At 35.2% G+C, this 25,856-nt stretch overlaps 1 protein-coding gene across 1 annotated transcript; it reads right to left on the reverse strand.

Annotated features, from left to right (window-relative positions):
- Positions 1–3,329: 3,329 nt before the first annotated feature.
- LOC120780726 lies at positions 3,330–25,856 on the reverse strand. The gene is made up of 4 exons (XM_040112986.1): positions 25,812–25,856; positions 25,457–25,597; positions 25,286–25,388; positions 3,330–3,897 (listed from the first exon to the last, which is right to left on the reverse strand). Exons 1-4 carry the CDS (start codon positions 25,854–25,856, stop codon positions 3,791–3,793), a joined length of 396 nt encoding a protein of 131 aa, XP_039968920.1. The 3' UTR covers positions 3,330–3,790.

A 25,856-nucleotide genomic window follows, 5' to 3' on the forward strand; every position in this document is an offset into this window, starting at 1 on the left:
GCTCCTTTTCGTGCTATCAAAGGCAGTTTTGAAATCGACGAAGAGATGGTATGTCTCGATTTTTTTTACAAGATTTGCCTCATGGTCAATATCTGGTCGGTTGTTGATTTGCTAGGTCTGAAGCCACACTGATAAGGCCCAATCAGTTTGTTGACGGTGGGCTTTAATTTTTCACACAATACGCTCGACAGAACCTTATGCGCGATGTTGAGAAGTCTTATCCCACGGTAGTTGGAGCAGATTGTGGGGTCTCCCCTTTTGTGGATTGGGCAGAGCACACTTAAAGTCAAATCGTCGGGCATGCTTTCGTCCGACCATGTTCTACAAAGCAGCTGATACATGCTTCATATCAGTGCTTCGCCGCCAAGTTTAAATAGCTCAGCCGGCAACCCATCGGCTCCCTCCGCTCTGTTGTTCGAATTTCTTGGAATGGAAAGTCCGCTCCATCATCATCGATTGGGGAATCGGGTTCACCTTCTTCTAGCGTTATGCTTTCACTGCCATTCAGGAGGCTGGAAAAGTGTTCCCTCCATAATTTTAATATACTCTGGGCATCAGTCACTCGATCACCTCGGAGGGTTCTATATGAGAATGCTCCGGTCATGAAACCGTCTGTTAGTCGATCCGGAGACAGCGAGATAGCTTGAAGAACTTTCCTTTGCTGAAATCTAGTACTACATACAATATAACTATATTTCGGGCTCCGGCGAAGTCCATCAACCTCAACCTTCACTATGGAAGTTAAGGTGGTAGTCTGGTAACTTATGCCTATTTTCATGACTTTTTTGGAGGGTGGTTTTTATAGGCAAATAAAAATGAATTATTTTGAATATTTAGAGTGTTTTTATTTACAAATTAAAAATATTAAAAAAAAATGTATTTAAAAAAATTTAACACTTTATTACTATTATTACTGTCGCTCGAAGTTGGAACCTCAAAAAAATGCACGTGAGTGGCCCGGGTGAATTTGGTTCTTGATGTTATCTGAAATCAAATATTCTTGATTATTTTTAATCTATAGACATGTCATTCTGCTTGGAAATACTGAAGTTAAATTGCAAGGGTAAATAAAAAACTGGCGGATTTTGAAAAAAAAGTCCTTTTATTTTATCGAAGAAAGTGTTGTAAAATAAAACGTAAGGGGTGAAAAAAATTCTCGTTAGTACCGACAAAAACTATAAATGTGTAGGATAGCCTGTTAAAATTTGAAAGCAATCGGTTCAGTAGTAAAAATGTTTGGACCGGGGCCGAACAAAAAAACAATGTTTTGAGAAAAACGCGTTTAAAGTTCAACAATTCCGAGAAAAAGGTCTCCAAGGCTCTCTAGGAAACTCGTTATAACTCCCGAAATATTTCGAGTTTCTGTCCACAGTATACTCTCAAGACATTGTACTTTCAAAATAAGCAACAAAAATTTCGATTTTTTGAACCCAAGTTACCAGACTACCAACTTAAATTAACCGACTGTTGTGTCAAAGATATCTTGTTTTTCCAACTTGGCGTTAAGGTCACCAAGTGCTATATTAAGATGGTGGGGGGCAACTCTTGTAGGTGTGCTCCAAGCGCTCATAGAAGATATCTTTAGTCACGTCGTAATTCTCTTTGGTCAGGGCGTGGGCGCGAATCCGCGATATCTTGAAGAACCTCGCTTTGATACGGATTATGGCTAGACGTTCATCGACCGGAGTGAATACCAAGACTCGGCAACATAGTTTCTCTCCTACTACGAATCCCACACCGAATTTGCGCTCCTTTAAATTGCCGACGGCGGTGATATCAGCCTTTACTCTTACGAGGACATCAACCAGCTGGTCAGCGGCACCTTCCCAATTAAGGGGCCGGACGTTCTACGTGCATGCCCTTAAATCGTAATCTTAACACGTTTGCAGAGCTCTCTCATCCGAGGCTGTTTTGACCCTTTCATTGGGGGTGTTTTTTTACGTGGTTGGTCCCAAGCCCAGCCCAACGCTTTGGGATCTACCCCTGGTGGTTGAATGGGGAAGAATGATGGCAAATCCGAGGGGCACAGCCTTACTATCATCATTTTCAAATCTTAATTTAACAACTCTTAATAACGGATTCAAGCCGAGCTAGAGGAAGAGGTATCTTCGCGGAGCTCCCTTTAACCTTACGGAAAAAATGAAAGAACTGCGTAACCCATAGCCAGCAGTAAAAAAATGCGTTTAACCAGCTTATTTCAGGGGTACAAATCGACCCTTTGGGAAAAATCTAACTATTTGTATTGAAGAAATAGGTAGATCAAGAATTTTCTGTATGATATTCCATAGTTTGTTTCCAAGCTTAGAGTCTATACAAGTGCTAATTCTTTATACTAATTGGAATAAAATCACTGAAGTGCCGCATGGAGAAATATGATATGCGGTGAAAAGAATTAATATTGTTAAAGTACCCCACAAGCCGCCTGTAGAAAGGAATCTTTCTCAAATGTTGAAAGCGTCAACGACACGTTCTTTTCCCTAAAGGTGATAAAACTCCGGAAGAACCCTCCTCATTTCGGCCCTTATGTATGAACGGCTGCAAAAGTATTTGAGGCGGTTCGAAAAATATACGGAAGGAGATTCCGGGTTGCATTCTATACAATTCGGTACAACAATTTCCGACGAACTATTAAATCCCCTAACTATTTTCCCATTTAGCACGGGATATTATGCAAAAAGTAGTACTAGGAGACGAAATCGCTTTATGACCAAGAAGCTGCAAGACAAACGTATGACATCTTAAGAACTTACATATAAAAGAGCTGTTGTATACATATATGTACTCGTATGTCGGACGAAGAAGAGCGACCGTGCGGACTTGACGTTTTTGACACACGACAACACTGACTGAACGAAAGGGACCCGAACATAATATATAAGAAACCGACATAGCACTTGGATAACGGACACCGAAGAGTAAAGTTAAAATATTGTATTCGTTTTATACCTTTTAATAAGATAATAATAAAGGAATTATCAAACAAGGAATTGGTCTTTCCACATATAGATATAATACCTGCCCCTGCGAAGAAAATCCCACAGACAGGTAATTCCGCAGAGAAACACAGGTCTGTGATCAAAGGGGTGTATAGCACTTATGCGCTGTACAACCTTTGAACAGTATATCAGGCATAGTTGTTGGTACGAGCCACCAATATTTTTTGAAGATTACGACAACACCTTTTATAAAGAAAAATGTTTGTGAGTTTGTATTTTTGATACTTCTTGTTTTACATTTCATTGAAATTGCAACTAGTAACAATGCAAACTAATAAGCAATATTGTTCACAATTTATAATATAAAACAAAAAAGCTGTAATACGAAGCTTTTTTTTAAATTAAACTTAATAACTAAATTTTATGATATTTTTTATTTTCTTAGATTCTTAATAGATCATGATCATGTTCTTTTCAGTGTGCTTCTGCAATTTCTAGTCTCTCTTAGTTGTTGGGCTTCAGTGTTTACATGATTTTGTAATCTTTTTGCATGCTTCGATGCCGTTTCGCGAACGACTCCCCGAACCATTTTTATTGGTTGGTTTGTTTTTATATTCCGTATGTCCAAATAGGTTTCAACATTTGATTTTAGACTAAGATTTTATTTGATGTTGTTAAGTGTGATTTCTTCCCGATTAACCAGTTTATTTTGTTGCATTTTAGTTTTAGTTCTGAAACTTTTTTTTGTATATGCTCTCTGTGGAATATGCCTCTTCGATTATGCTCCTTATCCGATGAACTTGTTCGATTGTAAGTAGAATGTTGAGATCTAAAGCCAAATTGATGAATTGCTACTAGCCAACAGGACAGAGTAGGCTACAGTGAGATTGGACGATATGAGGAAGCCTCATGTGAGTTATGTGTACACTATCATCCCAACCAGACACCACACAACAAAATACTATAAATTGGACAAAATAAAAGATTAAAGAAAAACAAGTAAACATTACAAAAAATATAAGATAACAAGTAGAGATAAAGAACATAATGCAAATGTATACAAACATGTTTTGGTCCTTATGTTTGACTATAATGATAACCCAAACATTATCGGGTAAACCCCACAGTCATGTTTGTTTGCATTCAATAGAAAATAAGATTACATTTTACAAATATTGTATTCATAATGCAAATGCATACAAACATGTTTTGGTCCTTATGTTTGACTATAATGATAACCCAAACATTATCAGGTAAACCCCACAGTCATGTTTGTTTGCATTCAATAGAAAATAAGATTACATTTTACAAATATTGTATTTCATAAGAAAATAAACAAAACAAAGAAATAGATTAAGAAAATTGTAATCACTTTAGTAGTTATATAAGCAGAACATAACTTGAAACATCAGAGAATAAAATATAATGTCATAGAAACAACATCATTGGCATTTTTATTCCTCCGCTCGAACAAACCTAAAACTTGTGCGCTTTTTCCAGGTTTTTGTACCATAATGATTTCCATGACAATGGAACGTATCTGAGCAAGCGTTTATTATCGATATAAGCTTTGCTATTGCTTTTGCATTTCGCTTTCGTAACCATTTATTTTTTATTGTAATTAGTCTACATATGTATATCATACTTGAAAAATTGTTAGTGAAAAGAGGTAATCAGTGTTAATTTCAGTGCGCATTTCTTTTAGCCGAAAAGGTGGTAAAAGTCATTTTATTAAGAAATAAAGAGGTAATTTGAAGTTTTTTTTTAGAAAAATATTAAAACTGACACTGCATGGACTTTTTGAGTTCGTCTAAGTTATTATGTTTTATTTTTTTATACCCTTTAAAGCCATGCCGAAAGGACCCTACTTGTCAAGTGAAGAAAAAGCTGTTATAACGGCACATAAAGAAAATGGCATGAGTAATGAGCAGATTGCTTTAAAAATTCAGAGATATGACAAAGTTATCAGAAATTATTTAAGTTTGGGCAAGAATTATGGTCAAAAGAAAAAAACTAACGGTAACAAAAAAACAAGAAAAAACGTTAACTTCGGCTGCACCGAAGCTAATATACCCTTCACACGTGCATTTCTTTTAGTAACTATGTGTTCAGTTTGTATGGAAGCTATATGCTATAGCTAACCGATCTAATCAATTTCTTCGGAGATTACATTGTTGCTTTAGAAAATAATATATACCAAATTTCGTGAATATATCTTGTCAAATGTGAAAGTTGTCCATACAAGAACTTGATTCCGATCGTTCAGTTTGTATGGCAGCTATATGCTATAGTTAACCGATCTGAACAATTTCTTCGGAGATTATATTGTTGCTTTAGAAAATAATATAAACTAAACTTCGTGAATATATCTTGTCAAATGTGAAAGTTTTCCATACAAGAACTTGATTCCGATCGTTCAGTTTGTATGGCAGCTATATGCTATAGTTAACCGATCTGAACAATTTCTTCGGAGATTACATTGTTGCCTTAGAAAATAACATATACCAAATTTCGTTAATATATCTTGTCAAATGTGAAAGTTGTCCATACAAGAACTTGATTCCGATCGTTCAGTTTGTATGGCAGCTATATGCTATAGTTAACCGATCTGAACAATTTCTTCGGAGATTACATTGTTGCTTTAGAAAATAATATAAACTAAACTTCGTGAATATATCTTGTCAAATGTGAATGTTGTCCATACAAGAACTTGATTCCGATCGTTCAGTTTGTATGGCAGCTATATGCTATAGTTAACCGATCTGAACAATTTCTTCGGAGATTACATTGTTGCCTTAGAAAATAATATATACCAAATTTCGTTAATATATCTTGTCAAATGTGAATGTTGTCCATACAAGAACTTGATTCCGATCGTTCAGTTTGTATGGCAGCTATATGCTATAGTTAACCGATCTGAACAATTTCTTCGGAGATTACATTGTTGCCTTAGAAAATAACATATACCAAATTTCGTTAATATATCTTGTCAAATGTGAATGTTGTCCATACAAGAACTTGATTCCGATCGTTCAGTTTGTATGGCAGCTATATGCTATAGTTAACCGATCTGAACAATTTCTTCGGAGATTACATTGTTGCCTTAGAAAATAATATATACCAAATTTCGTGAATATATCTTGTCAAATGTGAAAGTTTTCCATCAGGGGCGCAGCGAGGATCCAGATCATGGGGGGGTGAGTCCCTTTGAAATGCCGACTCATTTCAAGAATTTGCCAATTTAATGTATATGTTTATAAATATATATAAAATAAGGATATCTTCATTTCTGATAAGGTATTACGGAGAATTTTGACAACATAATAGCATAATTCATTATTTTATTCTCAAATAAGTATTGTACATATTAGTATAATCATCATTTTATATGTTTCTCTTAATATAAAATACATATATTGTTCAGCGACGTGTTACGCGGGAAAAAACAAGATTTTCTTAAGAAATTGAATTGCAAAAAATATAAATTTCTGAGTTATATTTTCACTCTGCGATGTTTCAACATTGACCATTTTCCAACAACATCGCGCAGATCGATTTCGTCTACTTTATCCTTTGAAGAAGAAAGCAGCATCAAAGAATTCAAACGTTCATCCCCCATTGTTGTACGCAAATCGTTGAAAACAAATTTCAATTTACTAAAGAAACGTTCACATGAAGCTGACGTGACAGGAGCAGTCATTATGTAATGAACAATTTTGTAAGCAGAAGGAATGACCTTTCACAATTTATACGCTACTATAGAAATGTCATCGAAAGATTTACACTCTTTACATGAATCAAAAAGAATTTGTGTTTCAGCAAAAATACAATCTAGATCTTCACTGAAGAACTTAGGTTCCAATTGCACAACAAATTGTATAGATTCTATTGTAATATTACTTCTGTTAGCTGGAATCCTGAACATCTCTTGAATGGGTTTGAAGGTTGACATAGTTTCTTGCAAATTATCTACAATTTGTGAAATTTTCGAGGACAGTTTTGAAATATTTTCCATAAAATGTCTGGAAATCAAAATTACAAGCAGTTGCTGGATTATCGTCATATTTCTTCGGAGCACGGCGTGTTCTGTGGTGTTTCGAAAAGTCATTTTCAGGGTTGATCTGACACTTTTCAGTAAATGCAACTGAAATCGCTAGCAATGCGTTAATTTATAATATATTCAACCACTGTTATTCGAACATTGTAGTGCTTTAATAATCCTCGTGGAAATTACGAAAAGGTGTCTTTTTAAGCTTGCTTCCGCAATTATACAGCTATTTATTGCGTTTTACTGAAGTTAGAATTTTCATAAATGCCGGCTAGTGAATTCGCAATGGATATCACGTAAAAATTAATGTGCAATAATATATTTTGATGAAAATCTTAAAAATACTCAATAAGTTTTGACAACAAATTTCCGGGTACTTGGCAACTCTTACTGGAATTGCCGAAATGAAATTTCGAATTTTTAGTTATGATATTAAAACGGCCGAAAATGCCGACTCGTTCACACCCCCCATACCCCCCTCTCGCGACGCCCCTGTTTTCCATACAAGCATTTGATTCCGATCGTTCAGTTTGTATGACAGCTATTCCGACAAATGAGCAGCTTCTTGAAGAGAAAATGTCGTTTGCAAAATTTCAAAACGATATCTTAAAAACTGAGGGACTAGTTCGTATATGTACAGACAGACAGACGGATAGACGGACAGTCAGACGGACATGGCTAAATCGACTCAGCTCGACATACTGATCATTTATATATATACTTTATAGGGTCTCCGACGATTCCTTCTGGGTGTTACAAACTTCGTGACAAACTTAATATACCCTGTTCAGGGTATAATTACAGAGCGCCAAAAAGGTCAAATTAAGGACCTGGCAACAAAAAAAAAAAGCTAACCGCTTCACAAATTATAGCAGAACTTGATCTTCCCATTAAAAAACGTCGTGTCCAGAAAATTTCAAACACAACATAAAACGTTGTTTATAAAAAAGGATGCAAGGATGCAGTTCGCTAAAACGCACATAAAATGGACGTCAGAAGGGAGAAATACAAAAGAGGAACCAAGGTTGAGCAGGAACTTTGTTGGTGGAAGTGTTATGATTTGGGCAGCCTTCTCTTATTATGGAAGATCCAGAATATGCTATGTTCCAACAAAAATGAATAGCGAAATCTACACAGACATGTTGGAATCAGAATTAATATCATTTCTGGAAAATAACCAATTTTCCAACAGGATAACGCAGCTATCCACGTCTCGCGACATTCTATTCACTGGTTTGAAGACAAAAATATTGAATTGATGAAATGGCCTGCACGCAGTCCAGACTTAAATCCCATCGAGAACCTTCTGGAAAGAGGCGTCAATTTAGCAGTGTTTAAGGACATCTGAGAAAAAATACATTAAGATATCTTTAAAAAACTAATAGAAAGTATGACAAATCGCATTTTCGATTTAATAAAATGTAATGGTGGCAAAATAAAATATTTATTATTAACTAACTTTTTTAATTTTGTCTCTATTTAGCATTATTGAAACATTCGGCTGAATGAAATTCGCTCCTGTTTACCGTAATATCACTATTATATTAGCAAAAACATAATGAAATTCGAAAATCTTTGTTTAGTTTAATAATAAAATATATATTGAATTAGTTGTAAAAGGTTTGTTTTCTTGTTGGTAGAAATAAAAAAAAAATACATTCGTCTAAACGAAATGCGCACACTGTATTATTAGAAATGTTTTAGTTTGCAAATAATTTTATTTTGGTGCTGAGAAGCGTAGTTAAATTAAATAATGCTGTTTTATATTGAGGAAATCGCGTGATTTGCCATTTTTTACGTATTTTTCTTTTTTCCTTTATGACTTACGGTGGTATGTCGATTTCTTTTACTGTATATGGCCATTTAGGATTAAATATAAATGGTCCGAATTTAGGTTCAATCCATTTTCAATGGTAATGAAGGTCTTAGATAATTGTCGAGTGATGAAAAGGTCAGGTAGTTTTCTTGTGGCGAAAGACCAGTAAGTCGGCTTGCCAGTAATAGTCGCAACCAGTGTTCATAGCAGCTTTAAATAACTCTGTTCCCTTTGGTGTCGTAACTCTTGACCTCCATTGAGAGTGTTTTGCATTAAAGTCACCCCCCATGATGAATTTCCTATGGTGATTTAGTATAAGTTCTGAGTACAAATCCATTTAGATATTGTGTCTAGATGGGCTATAAATTACGGTAATATTTATTTTTCCGAAAGTAGATTCAATCGATATGGTCGTGGTTTGAAATTCTGGGACACTTTCACTTGTAAAATGGGTTTCTGATATAAGACAAATATAAATTTTTCCAACATGGAGTAATGTCTCTAATTCTTTTCTACGTTTGAGCAAGCCATTTGCATTCCAGGTCATAATTTTTATCGGTTTCACTTTTGCGCCTCAAAATCGTTTTGCTGTTGCTCTAGTTAATTAAGACGTTCGTGGGTAAGTTTATTTTGCTCTTCTAGCTTAATAAGCCTGTTGAGAATTAACGAGAAATTATTGGTAATATCACTAATAGCATTCGAGTTTATTTGATTTGCAGACGTATGTTGTTGAACTAGATTAGTACCTTTGATTATGCTGGCAAATGAGGGTTTTCCAGACTGCTGACTTACATTAGTAACTTCGTTCTGAGGACCAGTAGAAGCGGTTGTACTTAAGCGTTTTGGTTATTGGTTATGCTCTTTGTTTTTCTCGAACGCGTTTTTAATTTTTTGAAGTTGTTTTGTCACTTCACATGCTCTATAGTTCGCAAGGTGATTCTGGTTGCAGTTACAGCATTTTGGCGGAAGTTCGGCAGGCACTTCATACACCTTGGTAGTTTACAACCATAATTTCTGGTGTGACCGAATACCTGACAGGACTTACACAGCGGCACAAGATTCGATGGCTTGATAGGCTCGAGTTTGACGACAGAATTTAAAATTCGTTTGATTTCTTAAATTTTCTTGATGTTCTCTGTTGATTCAATAAACATATTTAATGGATTTTTTGTTTTATACATATTGAAGTGTATTTATGACCATCGAGACTTTAAAACCCAGGCTCACTTTTTTTCAATATTTCTTTTTTTATTGAAGCTGCTTAGTAAAGTCTTACAATAAGTATTCAAATCTTAAATCTATTTAAAACTAAAGAAGCTCAAGAATGTGGTTGAGCTTTTTTGGTAAAACGTTCCTCTCTAGTAGGCTAGTAGATCACTTCTTTTTAAACGTGTTTGATTGCAGGAATTTGCCAAGGCATTAGCCAACAGGTTTGGATGTTCGCGAAACTGGTTTTGACTGAGACCGTTATGGTAACCCTATATATCAATGTTGATTGCACAGGTCGTAGCACACATTTGATTGCCATACATTCAAATAGGTTTTATGATTGCAATGTATAACTTGGCTAAAATTAGAATTTTTGTTTAAAAGCCAATTTAAATTTGCTCCTCTTGACTTCATGCAGGTTATTTTACTCGCTATATGTTTGATGCTCTGATGCGGCATTTGTTACGGCTTACTAGAGCTGTGTCATCCGCGAAAGTGGATGTCAATACGTTAGTAGCTGTTGGAATGTGTGCTGTACAGTACAGAGTTGGACCTAGCACGCTACACTGAGGTACACCAGCCCTTATTATTCGTTCTTCTGATATGAAGTCTGCTACTTTAACTGTAAATTTCCTGTCTTAGAGGCAAGTTGGGGTCTACGGGTGGCTTGAAAGACTTTTGGGCTTTCCAAAGGGAGTTTTGCTTGCCAGAATTTGAACACAGTTTTTAAAAAATTTTCAGTGTTGTGTTCTTCTTCTCGTTGTAGCACTTGTTTAACTTTCAAACAGCAGATTTCAATTTAATCAGATTTAAATTTTAGCGATTTAACTGCCATTCACGTCTAGCTCGCCTTCTCATTTACTCGCTCTCATTTACAAATTTCTCTATTTCATTATTGGTGATCTTTCTAAAACCAACTGGTCTATTGTTTCTTTTTTGTGTTGCCAATACAGCTGCATTAGTTATTACATCATCAAATTCTCTTCCTGTATTTAAGGAATCTATCTATATTTTTGCCTACAGAAAAATCTATTAAGTCTGGTATTTTTTTCTATCACTAGTACAGCTATTGTTCTTTCGGATTAATAAGATGTGAGCCCCAGTACGTGTGTTTTGCGTTGTAATCTCCACCTGCTACAAATCTTTAACTATCTGTAAGACGAGGTGGACAGTATATAGCCTTAAGGTTTAAGTCACAACTCTGTTTTTTTTAAGATATTGTTGTAACTTGCAACTGTGGTATGCTTTAAATTTCTAATCAATACTGCCGTGCCACCATGCGCTTTTCCATCAGGATGATTAGTAACGTAGAATCTAAATCCCGGTATATTAAAATTATTTTTATTTGTTAGGTGATGATGTTTCTGATATAAGCATTACATCTATATTTTTTGAGACAGAAATCTAATAATCTCTAATTTATGTTGGCATTCCATATACAGATATTTAGTAAGCTCATTTTTTACTTAATAAATTTTGCTTTTATTAAATCTTGGATCATGTTTTGTATGGTAGACATAAATTGTGTCATACACTGTGTAAGATTTATAATCATAATTTCAATACCTCCATTTGGGGGATTTTGAGGCAGTTGTATTTGTATAGTGTTGCCTTTCACCATATTTGCCTAGCTTCCTTGCACATTATTATTGTTAGAAGTAATACGAGTAGGATTTGAACTTTTATCTGAGGTTGCTAAATTTCATTACGGGGTTCTTGTAACAATTCGACAACATTTCAATTTTAAACATTAGCTGTGGTATTTTGTTTCTATTAAATATATTTACATCAGTTTTAATACCAAAACCGCATTCTTGCAATGCTTCTTTGACTTCGCTAGAGTCTACGGCGGACTCTATACCCTTAATTACAACAACCAGGCCTTTAGAGCTCTTTAGTTGATACGATTAATAGTTCTTGTTTTTATTTGACAAAAATTTAACAATTTCCATAAAACTTTTTTTAGGGTAGTACTGAATTTTTGTTTTATCTATATTGCCTTTTCGCAAAGGGACTATATGAAAATTGTTAATACATACAATTTCACTTAATTTAGTAACAAGAGTATCATGGCATTAACGGCTGTGGTGGTACCCTTCGCATCGTCGTCTGAACCATGTGGTTAACCTGTTGCCATTTAAAACTTCCGTTTTATTCTTATTTGGTGTGCCGATTTGAAATTTTGTAGAATTGACTGCTGACTTTGAAGGACTTTATTTCCTTTTTATATTAACGTAGCGATCAATGCTAGTTTGTACAGACTGGCCTTTTTTTATTAGTACGATTTGGCCGATTTGGGTGGAGAAGGAGGCGTTTCATTGGTATATTTGATTAGCGATTTCCTTAAGTTTTCAATTTGGAGTTTAAGTGTCGCATTTTAATTTTTTAGCTCATTGTTCAATGTTTCTATTTTTTTAATTCGTTCGAGCAACATACCAATTTGATTACATGGTGATCGGCCACCAGAAGGCGACCTTATGGAAATTTGGTTACGTTAAGTAATATAAACTTATCAACTCCTTTACCGACTGTAAGTGCACAGAATGTACCGCCCCTGGCCACCTACAACTACAGAAAAAGCTGATAACCACTTCAGATGTGCAAAGGAGAATTTTAGTGCGAAAATTAAGTGAGTGTTTTTTTAATTTGGTATTATTTTTTGTTATTGTTTTCAAACATTAATGCTGATAATTTGGAGTAAATTAATATACCGCGTGATGTCAACGATGTTAAAGACCTCCGGCGAATCTGCCTGCGAATTTTCACAGCCTGGTTTGCATGTTAATTAAAATAAATTGAGGAGCACATTTGACTGTTGACCGTACTTAAGCGATTTTAATTACTAACATTTAGGCTAACATATAGGCTATATTGTTTCCACGGGAAAATCGATGAAAATGAATTCGCAGATAATATATGGGCAACTTAAGAAATCACTTTTTAAATTAGAACACGATAGCAATATTGAAGAGTACGGTAAACATGTTAAGATTTCAATATAAACCTGTGACGGATAAGTCGCCTATCGTGAAGTTAAAGCCGCGTGGAGTGTCAGGGGGTTCACATCAAAAAAACGTTTATTTGAACGCGCGGGCACTTGAGGGCAGAAGTCGTTGTTGGACGCATGCGATTTATATATTTTTGTGTTCTATTTATAGACTTTTAAACAAAAAGGATATTCTTTGTATTTATATACTATACTTTTGCAACATATTGTTATAGTTTTTTCTTGAGTAAAAATTTAGATATATTTAAAAAACTTGGCAAAACAAGAAGGACGAGTTCGTAGATGGCCGTAATCGCACCACAGCCATAACCACAAACCGTAACTAACCGAAAACGTATACATAATGTACCATAACTCTGCACTAAGCCAACATAAAAGTCCCTTATTTTCCACAGGAGGTCGCAGTTCCAAAGGTACTTGCCGGCCAAGATTATTGAAAAAGTGTGCTTCGTCCCGACCTCTAATAAGTTTAATGTACGTATCTTCTAAACTAATAAAGCTACCAAATTAGCTCAGCGCAAATATTATAAGAACTCCTACGAACAGTGTAAAAATTGGTGAAATCGAATGATAACCCCGCTTACTAGGGTGGATCGATTCCGGACTTTTTTCGATTCGGGATTTCTAATAGTGCGGAAAAGTTGCCTTAGCACTTCCTGATTCCAATGCAACTTTTTTTTTTGAGATCGGATTGCATCTCCTAAAATCGTGAAATTGTCTACCTAGCGCCTGAAATACGCATCTCATGGCAAAATATATAAAACAAAAGATATTTGTCACGTCATTTGCTACCGAAATGGTATATGTGATCATGGCCGTAGGACGAACCGTTCGAGAGATACGAGCGAAAAGGCGGCGCGCCACAGCGCAAGGTGAAAATTGTTGCAGCTCTCAGCTAACCTGTATTGGTCACCCAGAAACCACCGCGTGGAGGTGGCTGCTCTTCGGGTTCCTCCCAAGCCCAACCCAACCAACCAACCATATGTCAGGCTTGTTTTAGTCTGAATCTGTGTCAAATTTATTGATAAAATCAGATTTTGTACTAAACTTTGGCACTTGTTGCCTAGATTTCAGTGTAGAGCGTAAAAAACGATCACGAGATTCGGGGCCAATAATGCCTCTGTCACCAGTTTGACGGTTCTCTCGACTGCAACGGTATGAGAGGGGAATTCACTAAATTTCCATACCTCTGCAGTGCCTCCCGACAGCCCTTTTATGAGTTCTTCGTTAGAAACTGAACAAAGAACTGGTGGAACAGTCAAGGTAATAGTCTTCAGTTCCATTTCGTGCTCTTTTCGAACACATAGATGGTGTCTCAAAGAGTCCAAATACATTCTCTGGCGACATAGGTAAACTGCTCCCTGATTGTGAGAAGTTGCCTGTTGACAAATTTGAAAGATTTCCATCCTACCAATTACCTACTGAGGTTATTAATCCGACCCAACTTAGCACAGACCAAGCTTATCTCTATAAAATATCAGAAGCTGTTATTTCCGGTCAATGTTCCTCAGACTTAGCGTCGATGCACCCAGCTGGCTCATCTGTGCAAATAGAATTCTGAGATTATACATTTCTACTGACAAACCAGCAAAGGAAATAAAGATTTTGATCAAGTACATACTTACAGTTTACTCACCTTTGTGGTTCTCAATAAGATTCAACAGTTCAATCAAAGATGGCTCGCGCCATCTCTATGCTGCGATTCAAAGGTCGAGATAGTTACCTGCTAAACTGCGCAAGGTTGTCGATTCATCCATTCAACAGAATGCTTTCTTTGCTCTTTCAGAAAACATTCTCCTTAGTATGATGACTGACGGACGGATAGAAGTCAGAAAGTTGGCCCTTGACCGTCTTCTGGCAGCCAGAGAAGCAGAGTCTGACACTGTAAGTGGAAGGGTTAGATGTAATAAAGTACCAAAGCTGAATTTCAAAGCTAATAATTATTAAGATATGATTAACTGGAAGACTATTACCTTGACTGTTCCACCAGTTCTTTGTTCAGTTTCTAACGAAGAACTCATAAAAGGGCTGCCGCGAGACACTGCAGAGGTATGGAAATTTAGTGAATTCCCCTCTCACACCGTGGCAATCGAGAGAATCGTCAAACTGGTGACAGAGGCATCTTCTAAAGTTAGTGGCCCAAAATCTCGTGATCGTTTGATACGCTCTACACTGAAATCTAGGCAACAAGTGCCAAAGTTTAGTAACCAATCTGATTTTATCAATAAATTTGACACAGATTCAGACTAAAACAAGCCTGACATATGGTTGGTTGGTTGGGTTGGGCTTGGGAGGAACCCGAAGAGCAGCCACCTCCACGCGGTGGTTTCTGGGTGACCAATACAGGTTAGCTGAGAGCTGCAACAATTTTCACCTTGCGCTGTGGCGCGCCGCCTTTTCGCTCGTATCTCTCGAACGGTTCGTCCTACGGCCATGATCACATATACCATTTCGGTAGCAAATGACGTGACAAATATCTTTTGTTTTATATATTTTGCCATGAGATGCGTATTTCAGGCGCTAGGTAGACAATTTCACGATTTTAGGCGAATTTCCGAAATTTCAAGGCCGGAGTTGGGATTGAAGATGCAATCCGATCTCAAAACAAAAAGTTGCATTGGAATCAGGAAGTACTAAGGCAACTTTTCCGAACTATTAGTAATCCCGAATCGAAAAAAGTCCGGAATCGACCCAGCCTACCGCATACTCCTCATATAATGGTACTGCTAAAAACTACTAAATGCGAGATAAATCAATAACTACTGCCAGAGACATTCAATTTTATCATGAAGATAGTATGAGATGACTTGAAAGCAGCCCGTCAGAATTGGATGATCGGCGTGACACCACCCACTTTTGGTTGACACGCCCTATCATTATACCCTGAACAGGGTATACAGATTAAGTTTGTCACGATGTTTGTAACACCCAGAAAGAAGCGTCGGAGACTGTATAAAGTATATATATAAATGATCAGTATGTTGAGCTGAATCGATTTAACCATGTCCGTCTGTCTGTCTGTCCGTCCATCCGTCTGTATATATACGACCTAGTCCCTCACTTTTTAAGATATCCTTTTGAAATTTTGCAAACGTCATTTTAACTTCAAGAAGCTGCTCATTTATCGGAACGGCCGATATCGGACCACTATAACATATAGCTGCCATACAAACTGAACGATCGGAATCAAGTTCTTGTATGGAAAACTTTCACATTTGACAATGTATCTTCACCAAATTTGGTACAGATTATTTTCTAAGGCAACAATGTAATCTCCGTAGAAATTGGTCAGATCGGTTAACTATAGCATATAGCTACCATACAAACTGAACGATCGGAATCAAGTTCTTGTATGGAAAACTTTCACATTTGACAATGTATCTTCACCAAATTTGGTATAGATTATTTTCTAAGACAACAATGTAATCTCCGATAAAATTGTTCAGATCGGATTACTATAGCATATAGCTTCCATACAAACTGAACACATAATTACTAAAAGAAATGCACCTGTGAAGGGTATATTAGCTTCGGTGCCGCCGAAGTTAACGTTTTTTCTTGTTTTAAAATAAATTTAGTTCGTGACATTATTCTCATATACCTATACAGCAGTGCGAAAATGGACAAAATATACAGATGAAATTCAGAGATAATTCCTTCTTTATCTATCTGTATTTCTGTGTATCAAAAATTGGTTGAATCGGGTCAATACTTCCCTGAGCCTCCATATACCTACTATAAAAAGTCTCGAATTTCCAGTTGAGTTTATCATATATATGCGAATATGGGAGTTATCACAATGAAAATGAGAGAGCTGTTTTACCCATAACCATGTATCTTTATGCCAAAGTAGAAAAAATTTTGCGAAAACTTGACCTAGAACTCTCAACAACATATGATTGGTGATTGTATGCGAAGTACTTAATGAACATTTTTTAGTATTTTAAGTGTGTGATATTGCCAAAAATAGATAAAATCGGTTCTAAACTAACCGAACTCCCTTATACAACATGTACTGATTTTCGTTTTTCTGACAAACCTTATGCCTTAATATGTTATTCATATATACATACATACCTATAGTATACTATATGAATATATGTATGTACTTCTATTAAATTGCATGGGTTTCGATCCTCTGGTTGACGTTGAAAGAGCATAAAATGCGCGGTCGCACCCGAACTTAGCCATTCCCTACTTGTTATTGTTTGTTTTTTGGCAGTTCTAAGAATCTTTAAGTAGTTTAGAGTAAAAATAGGTATTTTTTTATTTCAATAGAATTATGTTTAAAAATATTCTGGTAATAAGCAAGCAGTAGTTATTAGTTCATAATAGTTGTTTAATGTACTTAATTATTTGTTTAAGTAGGTACCAACCCCAGTCAAATAATTAACAACTTTTTTCTAAGATACCATAATTAAAAGAACTGAATATTTCGCAACAAAATTATATTCAAATAGTTTTCTCAGTTAAAATATTTGTATATGCAAAAAATTATTTATTTATATAAAATTATAAATCAATTAGTATTGAATTTTTTATAAAGAGATTTCACCAATTGGAGACTATGAGACATTCACTTCATCAGTTTTTTGGCATGCACATATGAATTTTGTCTTTATTTGTTGCATTTTTTGTTGTTTAAAACCGTCATATTGCTTGAAAGATGCATACCTTTTGCCTGCAATAATTTCCCACAGATCTTCGAGCGGATTCAAAACTGGGCTTAAAGGACGCCACTCCAGCAATGCAATTTTCCAAGGGTTGAAGAGAAAAATCAATGAGTTTGTTTTCCATATTTTGGACTTGCCGTTTGATGAAAATGCTGTCCATACCATGAGTCAGGGAGAGCATATTAGCCCTCAGTGGCATTTTGCCCATGCGGGCACGAGTGCACATTTTTGGGGATCATCGCGGGCAAACATGAAGAGGGAAGTGAAAGCAACGTATTTTACCACTCCATATTTACAAATGAGAGCAACGTATTTTGCCACACCATGTTTACAAATGAGAGCGCGCGCATATATGGGAAGTTGTACTGTGGGTAATAACTGTAAAATTGCCTAACAATTTTAAGTTTCTTTGTAACTACTATAAATTTATAAAATGTAAGACAAATAACAATAAGTATAATAAATATTTTATTTTAGTAATAACTTTTTTAATATGTCTTTATGACAGCATTTAATTTAGTTTATTTGACATAATAAATTCTATGTTTGGTTTTATCTCATTTGCTGTAGCTACGCGCATTATTGTACCAAAATTTAAATCAGATAACCTACTTCTTATTTTATGTTTGCTTAACTTCATTATTGAAAAAAATTGTTCACATGTGTATGTGCTTCCAAACATAGATATAATTTTCGAAGCAAAAAGTTTCAAACAAGGACATTTCTTTACAAAAAGATCTTTATAAAAATTAATTCTGTCTGAAGTTTGCGCAAACTTATTTTTTAAAATAGTAGAGCACTGCAGATCTATTAGCTCAAGCTGTAACTCCTGTGGTGCATTGCGAACATTGAAGGTAAAAGGAGCTACGAAAATGTCAAAACTTTCTTGAAGTGTGTTTAATACTGTAAATCTTTCACAGAATTCAACTAATACATTTGAAAGCTCACAACAATATTTTTCAACGTTCAGCGGTTGTTTTTCACCTAATGCCCTTAGACGAGGAAAAAAATTAAAATTGCTTGCAGCAAACTGCTCTTTCCAAAGTTCAAGCTTCCTTTTAAAGCTTTTGATTGCGTCACTCATGTCGAAAATTAAGTTATGCTTTCCTTGCAATATCAAATTGAAATCATTAAGATGTTGCGTAATATCAGCTAAAAAGGCTAAATTTTTTTTAATTCCCATAGAATAAAATCAAAACATTATACATATTATATATATCCGTTTACGACGTACACAAAACATTACCAGAAAGTTCGAAATTGATAACCTTAAATCGTAGAATCTTGAAAGTGTTTTCCCACGACTTAGCCATTGTGTTTCTGAGTAATATGGTATGTCCCCAAAATCACGCTCTATACTTTCAAGAAATTCTTTAAACTGACGATGATTGAGGCCATGAGATTTCACTAAATTGACACATTTAACGACAACATCCATTACATGTGCAAAAGATAATGACTTAGCACATAGGGCTTCCTGATGTACCAAGCAATGTACCGCAATGAAGTCGTTATACTTTTCTAGACTAAATTTGCTTCTAAGCCTGCCTATAAACCCGCTTTTGTGACCCGTCATTGATTTAGCACCATCTGTCGCCACACTATGCACTTTGCTCCAGTCTAAGCCCTTATCAGCAGCGCAATTCATAACGGCATTAAAATGTCTTCTCCTGTTGTAGTCCCTTTCATAGGTATTAGGTCCAGCAACTCTTCTGTGATATTGAACTCAATATCTGTGCCCCGAATGAATACAGCCAACTGTGCAATATCATTTACATCCGTACTCTCGTCTAGAGCCAAAGATACAGAAGTAAAGGTGGAAATTCGGTTCTTTAATTGCCGTTCACTATGACTTGCCATATCCTGTACTCTTCGTGCAATGGTTCGGCGGGATAAGCAGATTTTTTGATACTTCGGAAGATGTTCTTTAGTTAAAGTTCCAGCTGCTTCCAAAATGTATTCTTTAATGAAATCTCCATCGGAAAATGGATGGTTACCTAACACCATTTTAAGTGCAATCGCATAGCTAACATAGATTGCACCATTACTATCAAAAGAACACTCCTAAAAGTACAATATTCCAGATAATACCATATTTGGAACAACTTAATAACCTACAAACCTTTGCTTTAATGTTGCCTACGACTTTAAGTTCATTAAAAAATTGGTACGGGATTCGCTTGTATACCTATCATATTCTTCGTGATGCGCTTCATAATGCCTTTGAATATTGTATTTTTTCATCTGAATATGTTTTTTACATATCAGACATTGTATGCTACCAGAACTTTCCTGACATAAATACTTTTCTTCCAATTCCACATTAAATGGATTAATTTTTCTTTTTAAATTTTGGGCACTGCTTTCCCCACTGATGACATTTCGGCAGATTTAAATTATAATAAATTCAGTTTCTGAACCACTGTCTTCAAACGCATATACACAAATGAATCTTATGAGAGCGCAATGTAAATAATTACCCAACAACGCTTCTACCACCCGCTTACCGTCGAATTTCTAACGACTTGCGATTTTCCCCATAGAAACGACTGAGCTGATTGCTCTCTCACAACGCAGGGTTGCCAAGCTCGATATACTGTAGTAATTATAAAAAAAATTGTCTTCAATATATTTGAAATTTTCTTAAACTTACTCAAAATCAGAATCGAATGCTATTATTTATAAATATATAAGCTAGTTTTACTAGTTTGATTTCAGTTTTGATATTTTATATTATAAAAAATTATAATTGAAAAGTTAGATGTGTGCAAAACTACATATGCGTATTGAGTAATGGCAACATTGTTCGAAATCAAAACGCTTGCCGCTCGTAGCGGAGGGAGAAGCGAAATACGATGTTTCTGCCATCAGCGTTTGTATTCTATTTGTGTGCTTAGCCACTCTCAATCAATAATGCCATACCGCGCAAATATATTTTTATTTGATGATTTCTTATATTTTTGAAAATATGTGTTCCCTTTCTATAGCGCGTATTATTATCTTAATACACTTCCAGAGGCTACTTAGATATTAAAATTTAACAGAACAATTATAGAAAAAAAAACCTCAATTCTTTGAAAATTTTTTTGATAAAACAACCAAACTGAAAATATCACAAATAATATATTTATATGAGCATTTTCATTAAATGGAACTGCAATATGTTTAAACAAAATTTATAAATTGGTCACAAGTATCTTTTCTTATGCAGATATGCAGATACATATATAAAACTGCCTTGCATATGTACGTATGTATAAAAGCCACAACTAGATAAAAGTTTTCCCAATTGTAGCTAAAATGAATTTTTACAACTGGCATCACCACCATTAACAGCTCTATCACATGTACAATGGTGTGAACAAAATAGGAACTACCATAAGGTGTAGTGAAGTTTTAAAATGTGCTGTTTTTTTTATTAAATAAAATAGTTTTTAGATACAAATATAACTCATATAATTTTTACCTACCAGTGATTAGAACTTCCCACCATGCAAAGGCAAATAAAAACAAGTAAGGAAGGGCGAAGTTCGGGTGTCACTGAACATTTTATACATTTTTTATATTTTTTATCTCGCATGATAAAGTGATAATCGAGATTTCATTATCCGTCATTTACCGCAATCATCATTGGTTCCTAATGTATATATTATACAGAGAAGGCTTCAGATGGAATACAAAATAGCGTTATATTGGAAGAAGGCGTGGTTGTGAACCGATTTCACCCATATTTCGTACATGTCATCAGGGTGTTAAGAAAATATTATATACCGAATTTCATTGAAATCGGTGAAGTAGTTCTTGAGATATGGTTTTTGGTTTGGCGGGGCCACGCCCACTTTTCCAAAAAAAATTACGTCCAAATATGCCCCTCCCTAATGCGATCTTTTGTGCCAAATTTCACTTTAATATCTTTATTTATGGCTTAGTTATGACACTTTATAAGTTTTCGTTTCGAACTTAACCTTCTTATGGAGCCAAGAAATACGTGTACCAAGTTTCATCATGATATCTCAATTTTTACTCAAGTTACAGCTTGCATGGACGGACGGACAGACGGACGCATGGACAGAAAGACATCCGGATTTCAACTATACTCGTCACCCTGATCACTTTGGTATATATAACCCTATATCTGACTCTTTTAGTTTTAGGACTTACAAACAACCACTTTTGCGAGAGTATAACAAATATTAATGCGAAACTCCAAAACCTGCAATTTTGCCTCTTTTTGTTCACACAACTGTACAGTTCCGATATGAAGTAAACTTCCGCTCTTTAATTTGTGTACAATGTCAGTATTGCCGCAACCATTCTGCCAGGAATAAGAGGATGTTAAACTTATTCCAGTGTGAGAGCGCCTCAAAATTAGCGTTTTTCATGACATTTTTCATTGTAGTCAGATCAGAAAAAAGCTATTTTTCTGGCATTTTGAATAAAACACCCAATTCGCACTTTCCACACCACCTATAAGGTATGCGAAAGGGCGCGTTACCGAAGTTATTTTTGGGTGCTCGGTTCCCCAGTAGGCCTATATCACCCATTAAAAATTTATTTACATAAAAAAACAAAACGATAGCAACTCATATATAATAGTATAACAAAAAATAACAAAAAAATATCACTTCATATCACAGTATCTTAATACTATAATACTTAAAACTATAAAAATAGACGTATATACAAATGTCAATATTTAAGCCCCAAATTCTAATTTGTAATTAAAAACTTTCTAATCTTTATCGTTCTAACTTTAGAGCCTCTTAATGCGAATCTGCTTAAAAAATCTTATTTTAGTATAAAATATTTAGCTCATTGCAACCACTAAAAAAGGAAAATAAAAACTACAAATGTGAAACACACAAAATTTTATTCTTAAAATTGGGTAAAGATAAATCTTTATTTAAAAATTTTGTCACAAAAGAAATTCTAATTCTAATAAATAGAGCAAAAACTACCTTTGGGTCACAGTCTTCACAACACAAGAAGGGCCTAATATCTTTTAATTTAATAAAAAGAATTTCTCCTAATCCTTTTTTATGACAATTTCTGTCAAATTCCTCAACAAATTTTATTTCTAAATTATTAATAAATGCAACAAATTCTTGAGGCGGCTTCACTAAGTTGCATTTATCGATCTGGTTTTGGTGTATGAAGATGAATTCATCAGAAAGAATTTCATCTCCTAAATAAGGTAATGGCAGGAGGCAATGTGTAAGGTAATGTGCATTTTAAAAATTTTCAAATAAAGGTAGCCGCAAAAATAATTAAAAGCATTTTCCTTTAAAAAGTTAACTTCTAAACTACTATCTAAAGTAATGGATCTAACAATGGAGTGTTCGGGCCGTGGTAAACCCTGGAAATCCTGCCAAGAAAGGTTACTTAAAACGAAGAAGAACATTATGGCTATGTTCTGAAATAACTGTGGCTTCGGGTTCTAAATGCAGCTCACAGTTACCTTTTGCTACGATATTTACGTAACGTAAACCCCACGACTTCCTAAATAAACTAGAGAACATGAAAGGTGTAACTCTAGTACCTCCCCTACTTCTAATCTGACCAAAAAATGTTCTAAGCTGTCCTGACATAGTCGTCTTGTCTTTAGGTAAGGAAATCCTGAGTGTGACAGCAATCGCCACAATCGTCTTAAACTATTAATATTAATTAACCACCCCTTAATAAAATTGAAATTATTTGTTGTGTTGTTTCCTTACTCATCTACGACCCGAATTGTTTTTAAAACTTTTTCTGCCTCATCTAAAAACTGGTTTTGCTCTGGGGAACTTATAAAAACTTTTTAGTGGGTACAATGGCCCCAGTGAAATTACTATTAAAAATATCGAATAATTTATTGAAAAAGGAAACGAAATCCGCGGTATTAATAAAGCTGTAAAGAGAAAGCATACCTGAAGCGACCGTATTCATTTTTTGAAAGGTATTGGAGTAAATATGAGAATCGGTTAATTTATGCGCACACCTATAACTCGACTTAGAGAGAAAATTGGTACCCTGGTCACAAACAAAATGGCAAGGAACTAGCCCTATATTTTGAAGTTGGGTAATGGCTTCAAGAATATATTTCTTGAGGACATCCCCTTTACATGAGCCTCTAATAAAAAAATAAGCTAACGGTAAGGTTCCCCACATAAACCTTGCACCATTATGGTCATTGCAGTTGTGGCTATTCTAGATGTGCGATTTTCATCGCCATAATCTTCAAGACCTATCACCCTATCAAATTTTCTATCATACTGTAAATGGCATTTCATCACAAGAAACTGATATGAACTTTTGTTCGAAAGAAAATCCCTTACTCCTAATTTGTAAAGACGTTATGCTGCTTTGGGTGCAACCTGGGAAACGAGGCCAATCTGCGACAAAATTATGTAATGTAATTTCCGAGGGAATACTGAGTTGGTGCTTTAGGTAGCGGTAAGCGATTGGCGAAAAAAAAAATACACCCAAAGTTTTAAGAAAGCTTTCATATCGCCGACCTTGACTTTGGCGATTACTATTAAGAAAACTACTCCTAATACAAGCACCTAACTGAGGAGGAACTTTGCTGCAAACTATCTCAAGCGGATCTGACTTTTCCCTGAATGAACTACTTCTTAACATTTCCCTACATCTTTCTAATTCAGTAGCCATTTGGACCAACTGAGCTTTTAAACTCCTATTCTCCTGTTCTTTTTCATCTAATTTTATTTTTAAAATCCTATTCTCTTCCCTCAATTTTTTTTTCTATCTGTCCCTGCTGTCAGACCCCTAACTGTTTGCGCGGCTTTTTCATTACTATTTAGTAGTTCCCCCTCAAGAAGTTGCAGAGGCTCTAAAATATTATCGCGGTCTTCCCTTTCTAAAAGCGGAAGCAGCTGCCTCGATGCACCGTTTGAATTTGAGCCAGATCCTTCCATTTGGGGAAAAAAATCTTCAACGCCCATTTCAATCGGACGCAATTTTTTTGCGTTACGCATTTCTTCAGAAAAATGCCGCTCACACGCAAAAATGTGTTTAGGTGTTTTTTCATTTTGATCTTCAAAAACACCTAAACGTTTGAGCCAACACTTACGCCTATTAAAATAAACAAAATAAAATACGAAATGTTATATAAAATCATAAAATATGTATAATAATAATAATAGTGCAAAAAGTCATATATAATGAATATTTTAAAGTACGATATTTTTATAAATATCATAAATATTCAAAGATAAATCGTTACTTTAAAATAATTTATTTAGTTAATTAAAGGCAATGGCAACAAATTGACAATTAAGCTCTGAACACGTAGAGCGCGACAGACTGCAAGCGACATTTGTCAAATTTTAAAATACACACATTCTTAAAGACACAGTTATTGAGGCAGCTGCATGACTACATAACTGTGTCCATAAGAACGTGTGTATTTTAATATTTGACAGATGTCGCTTGCAGTCTGTCGCGCTCTACTTGTTCAGCACATAACACTTAAAAACACACGGAAATTCAATCCAATCCGAAATTACTATTTTCATTGCACAATCGAAACACTAATTTCATCGAAATTTTTAACAAATTCACAAACACTTTTTGCACTATTTAATGTCTTTCACTCACCGTTCGAGATCCGTTCCACTGTTTGAAAAACTAAATGTTCTTCCTCCCTCGTTGCAGCCAACAATACATTTTCTCCAACTGCTGGTTGTTTTCTGCATTTTATCTGTAAAATAAAATAAAAAGGTATAATATAAATGCAAATTTATTTAATAAAAGTTAAAATATACTCACATCTTTTAACTTACGTGCTGCTCCGCTTTCGCTATTCTTCGAACTAATGGCCGTTACAAATGGAGTCAAAAAATGAAAAATGTCTTCCTTCGAATAATAATTTGGCGAGATTTTGATCTGGTCGTCCCTCTTTTCCAATTGCTAAACGTCAAAACCTCCTGAACTCGATCAACTGTCGAAGTTTAGGTGGTTTTGACGTTTAGCAATTGCTCTCTCACTTCCAGTGAGAGAGGAGTTAAACATCTCTTTATCTCTGATTCTTCGATGAACATTAAGTTACGGAGAAACGTAATTGACTTTTTTTCGAAACTTCTTATGCCCTTCCCTCCGTAAACTGATATTCCCCTCAACTAACCCTCGTGCGCACTTTGCCAACTTTGCGGGCTAAAAATGTGCCCAT

This window comes from Bactrocera tryoni, unplaced genomic scaffold (genome assembly GCF_016617805.1).
Source record: "Bactrocera tryoni isolate S06 unplaced genomic scaffold, CSIRO_BtryS06_freeze2 scaffold_25, whole genome shotgun sequence".
Lineage (NCBI taxonomy): Eukaryota > Metazoa > Arthropoda > Insecta > Diptera > Tephritidae > Bactrocera > Bactrocera tryoni.

Excerpts from the sequence above, each read along its gene's own strand:
- LOC120780726 (XM_040112986.1), bottom strand. The coding sequence starts at position 25,856 with ATGGGCACATTTTTAGCCCGCAAAGTTGGCAAAGTGCGCACGAGG. Across the intron at positions 25,389-25,456 it reads CAGCACGTAAGTTAAAAGAT|ATAAAATGCAGAAAACAACC; the intron begins GTGAGTATATTT and ends TTTATTTTACAG. Across the intron at positions 3,898-25,285 it reads AGTGGAACGGATCTCGAACG|TATTTTGTTGTGTGGTGTCT; the intron begins GTGAGTGAAAGA and ends TCCAATTTATAG.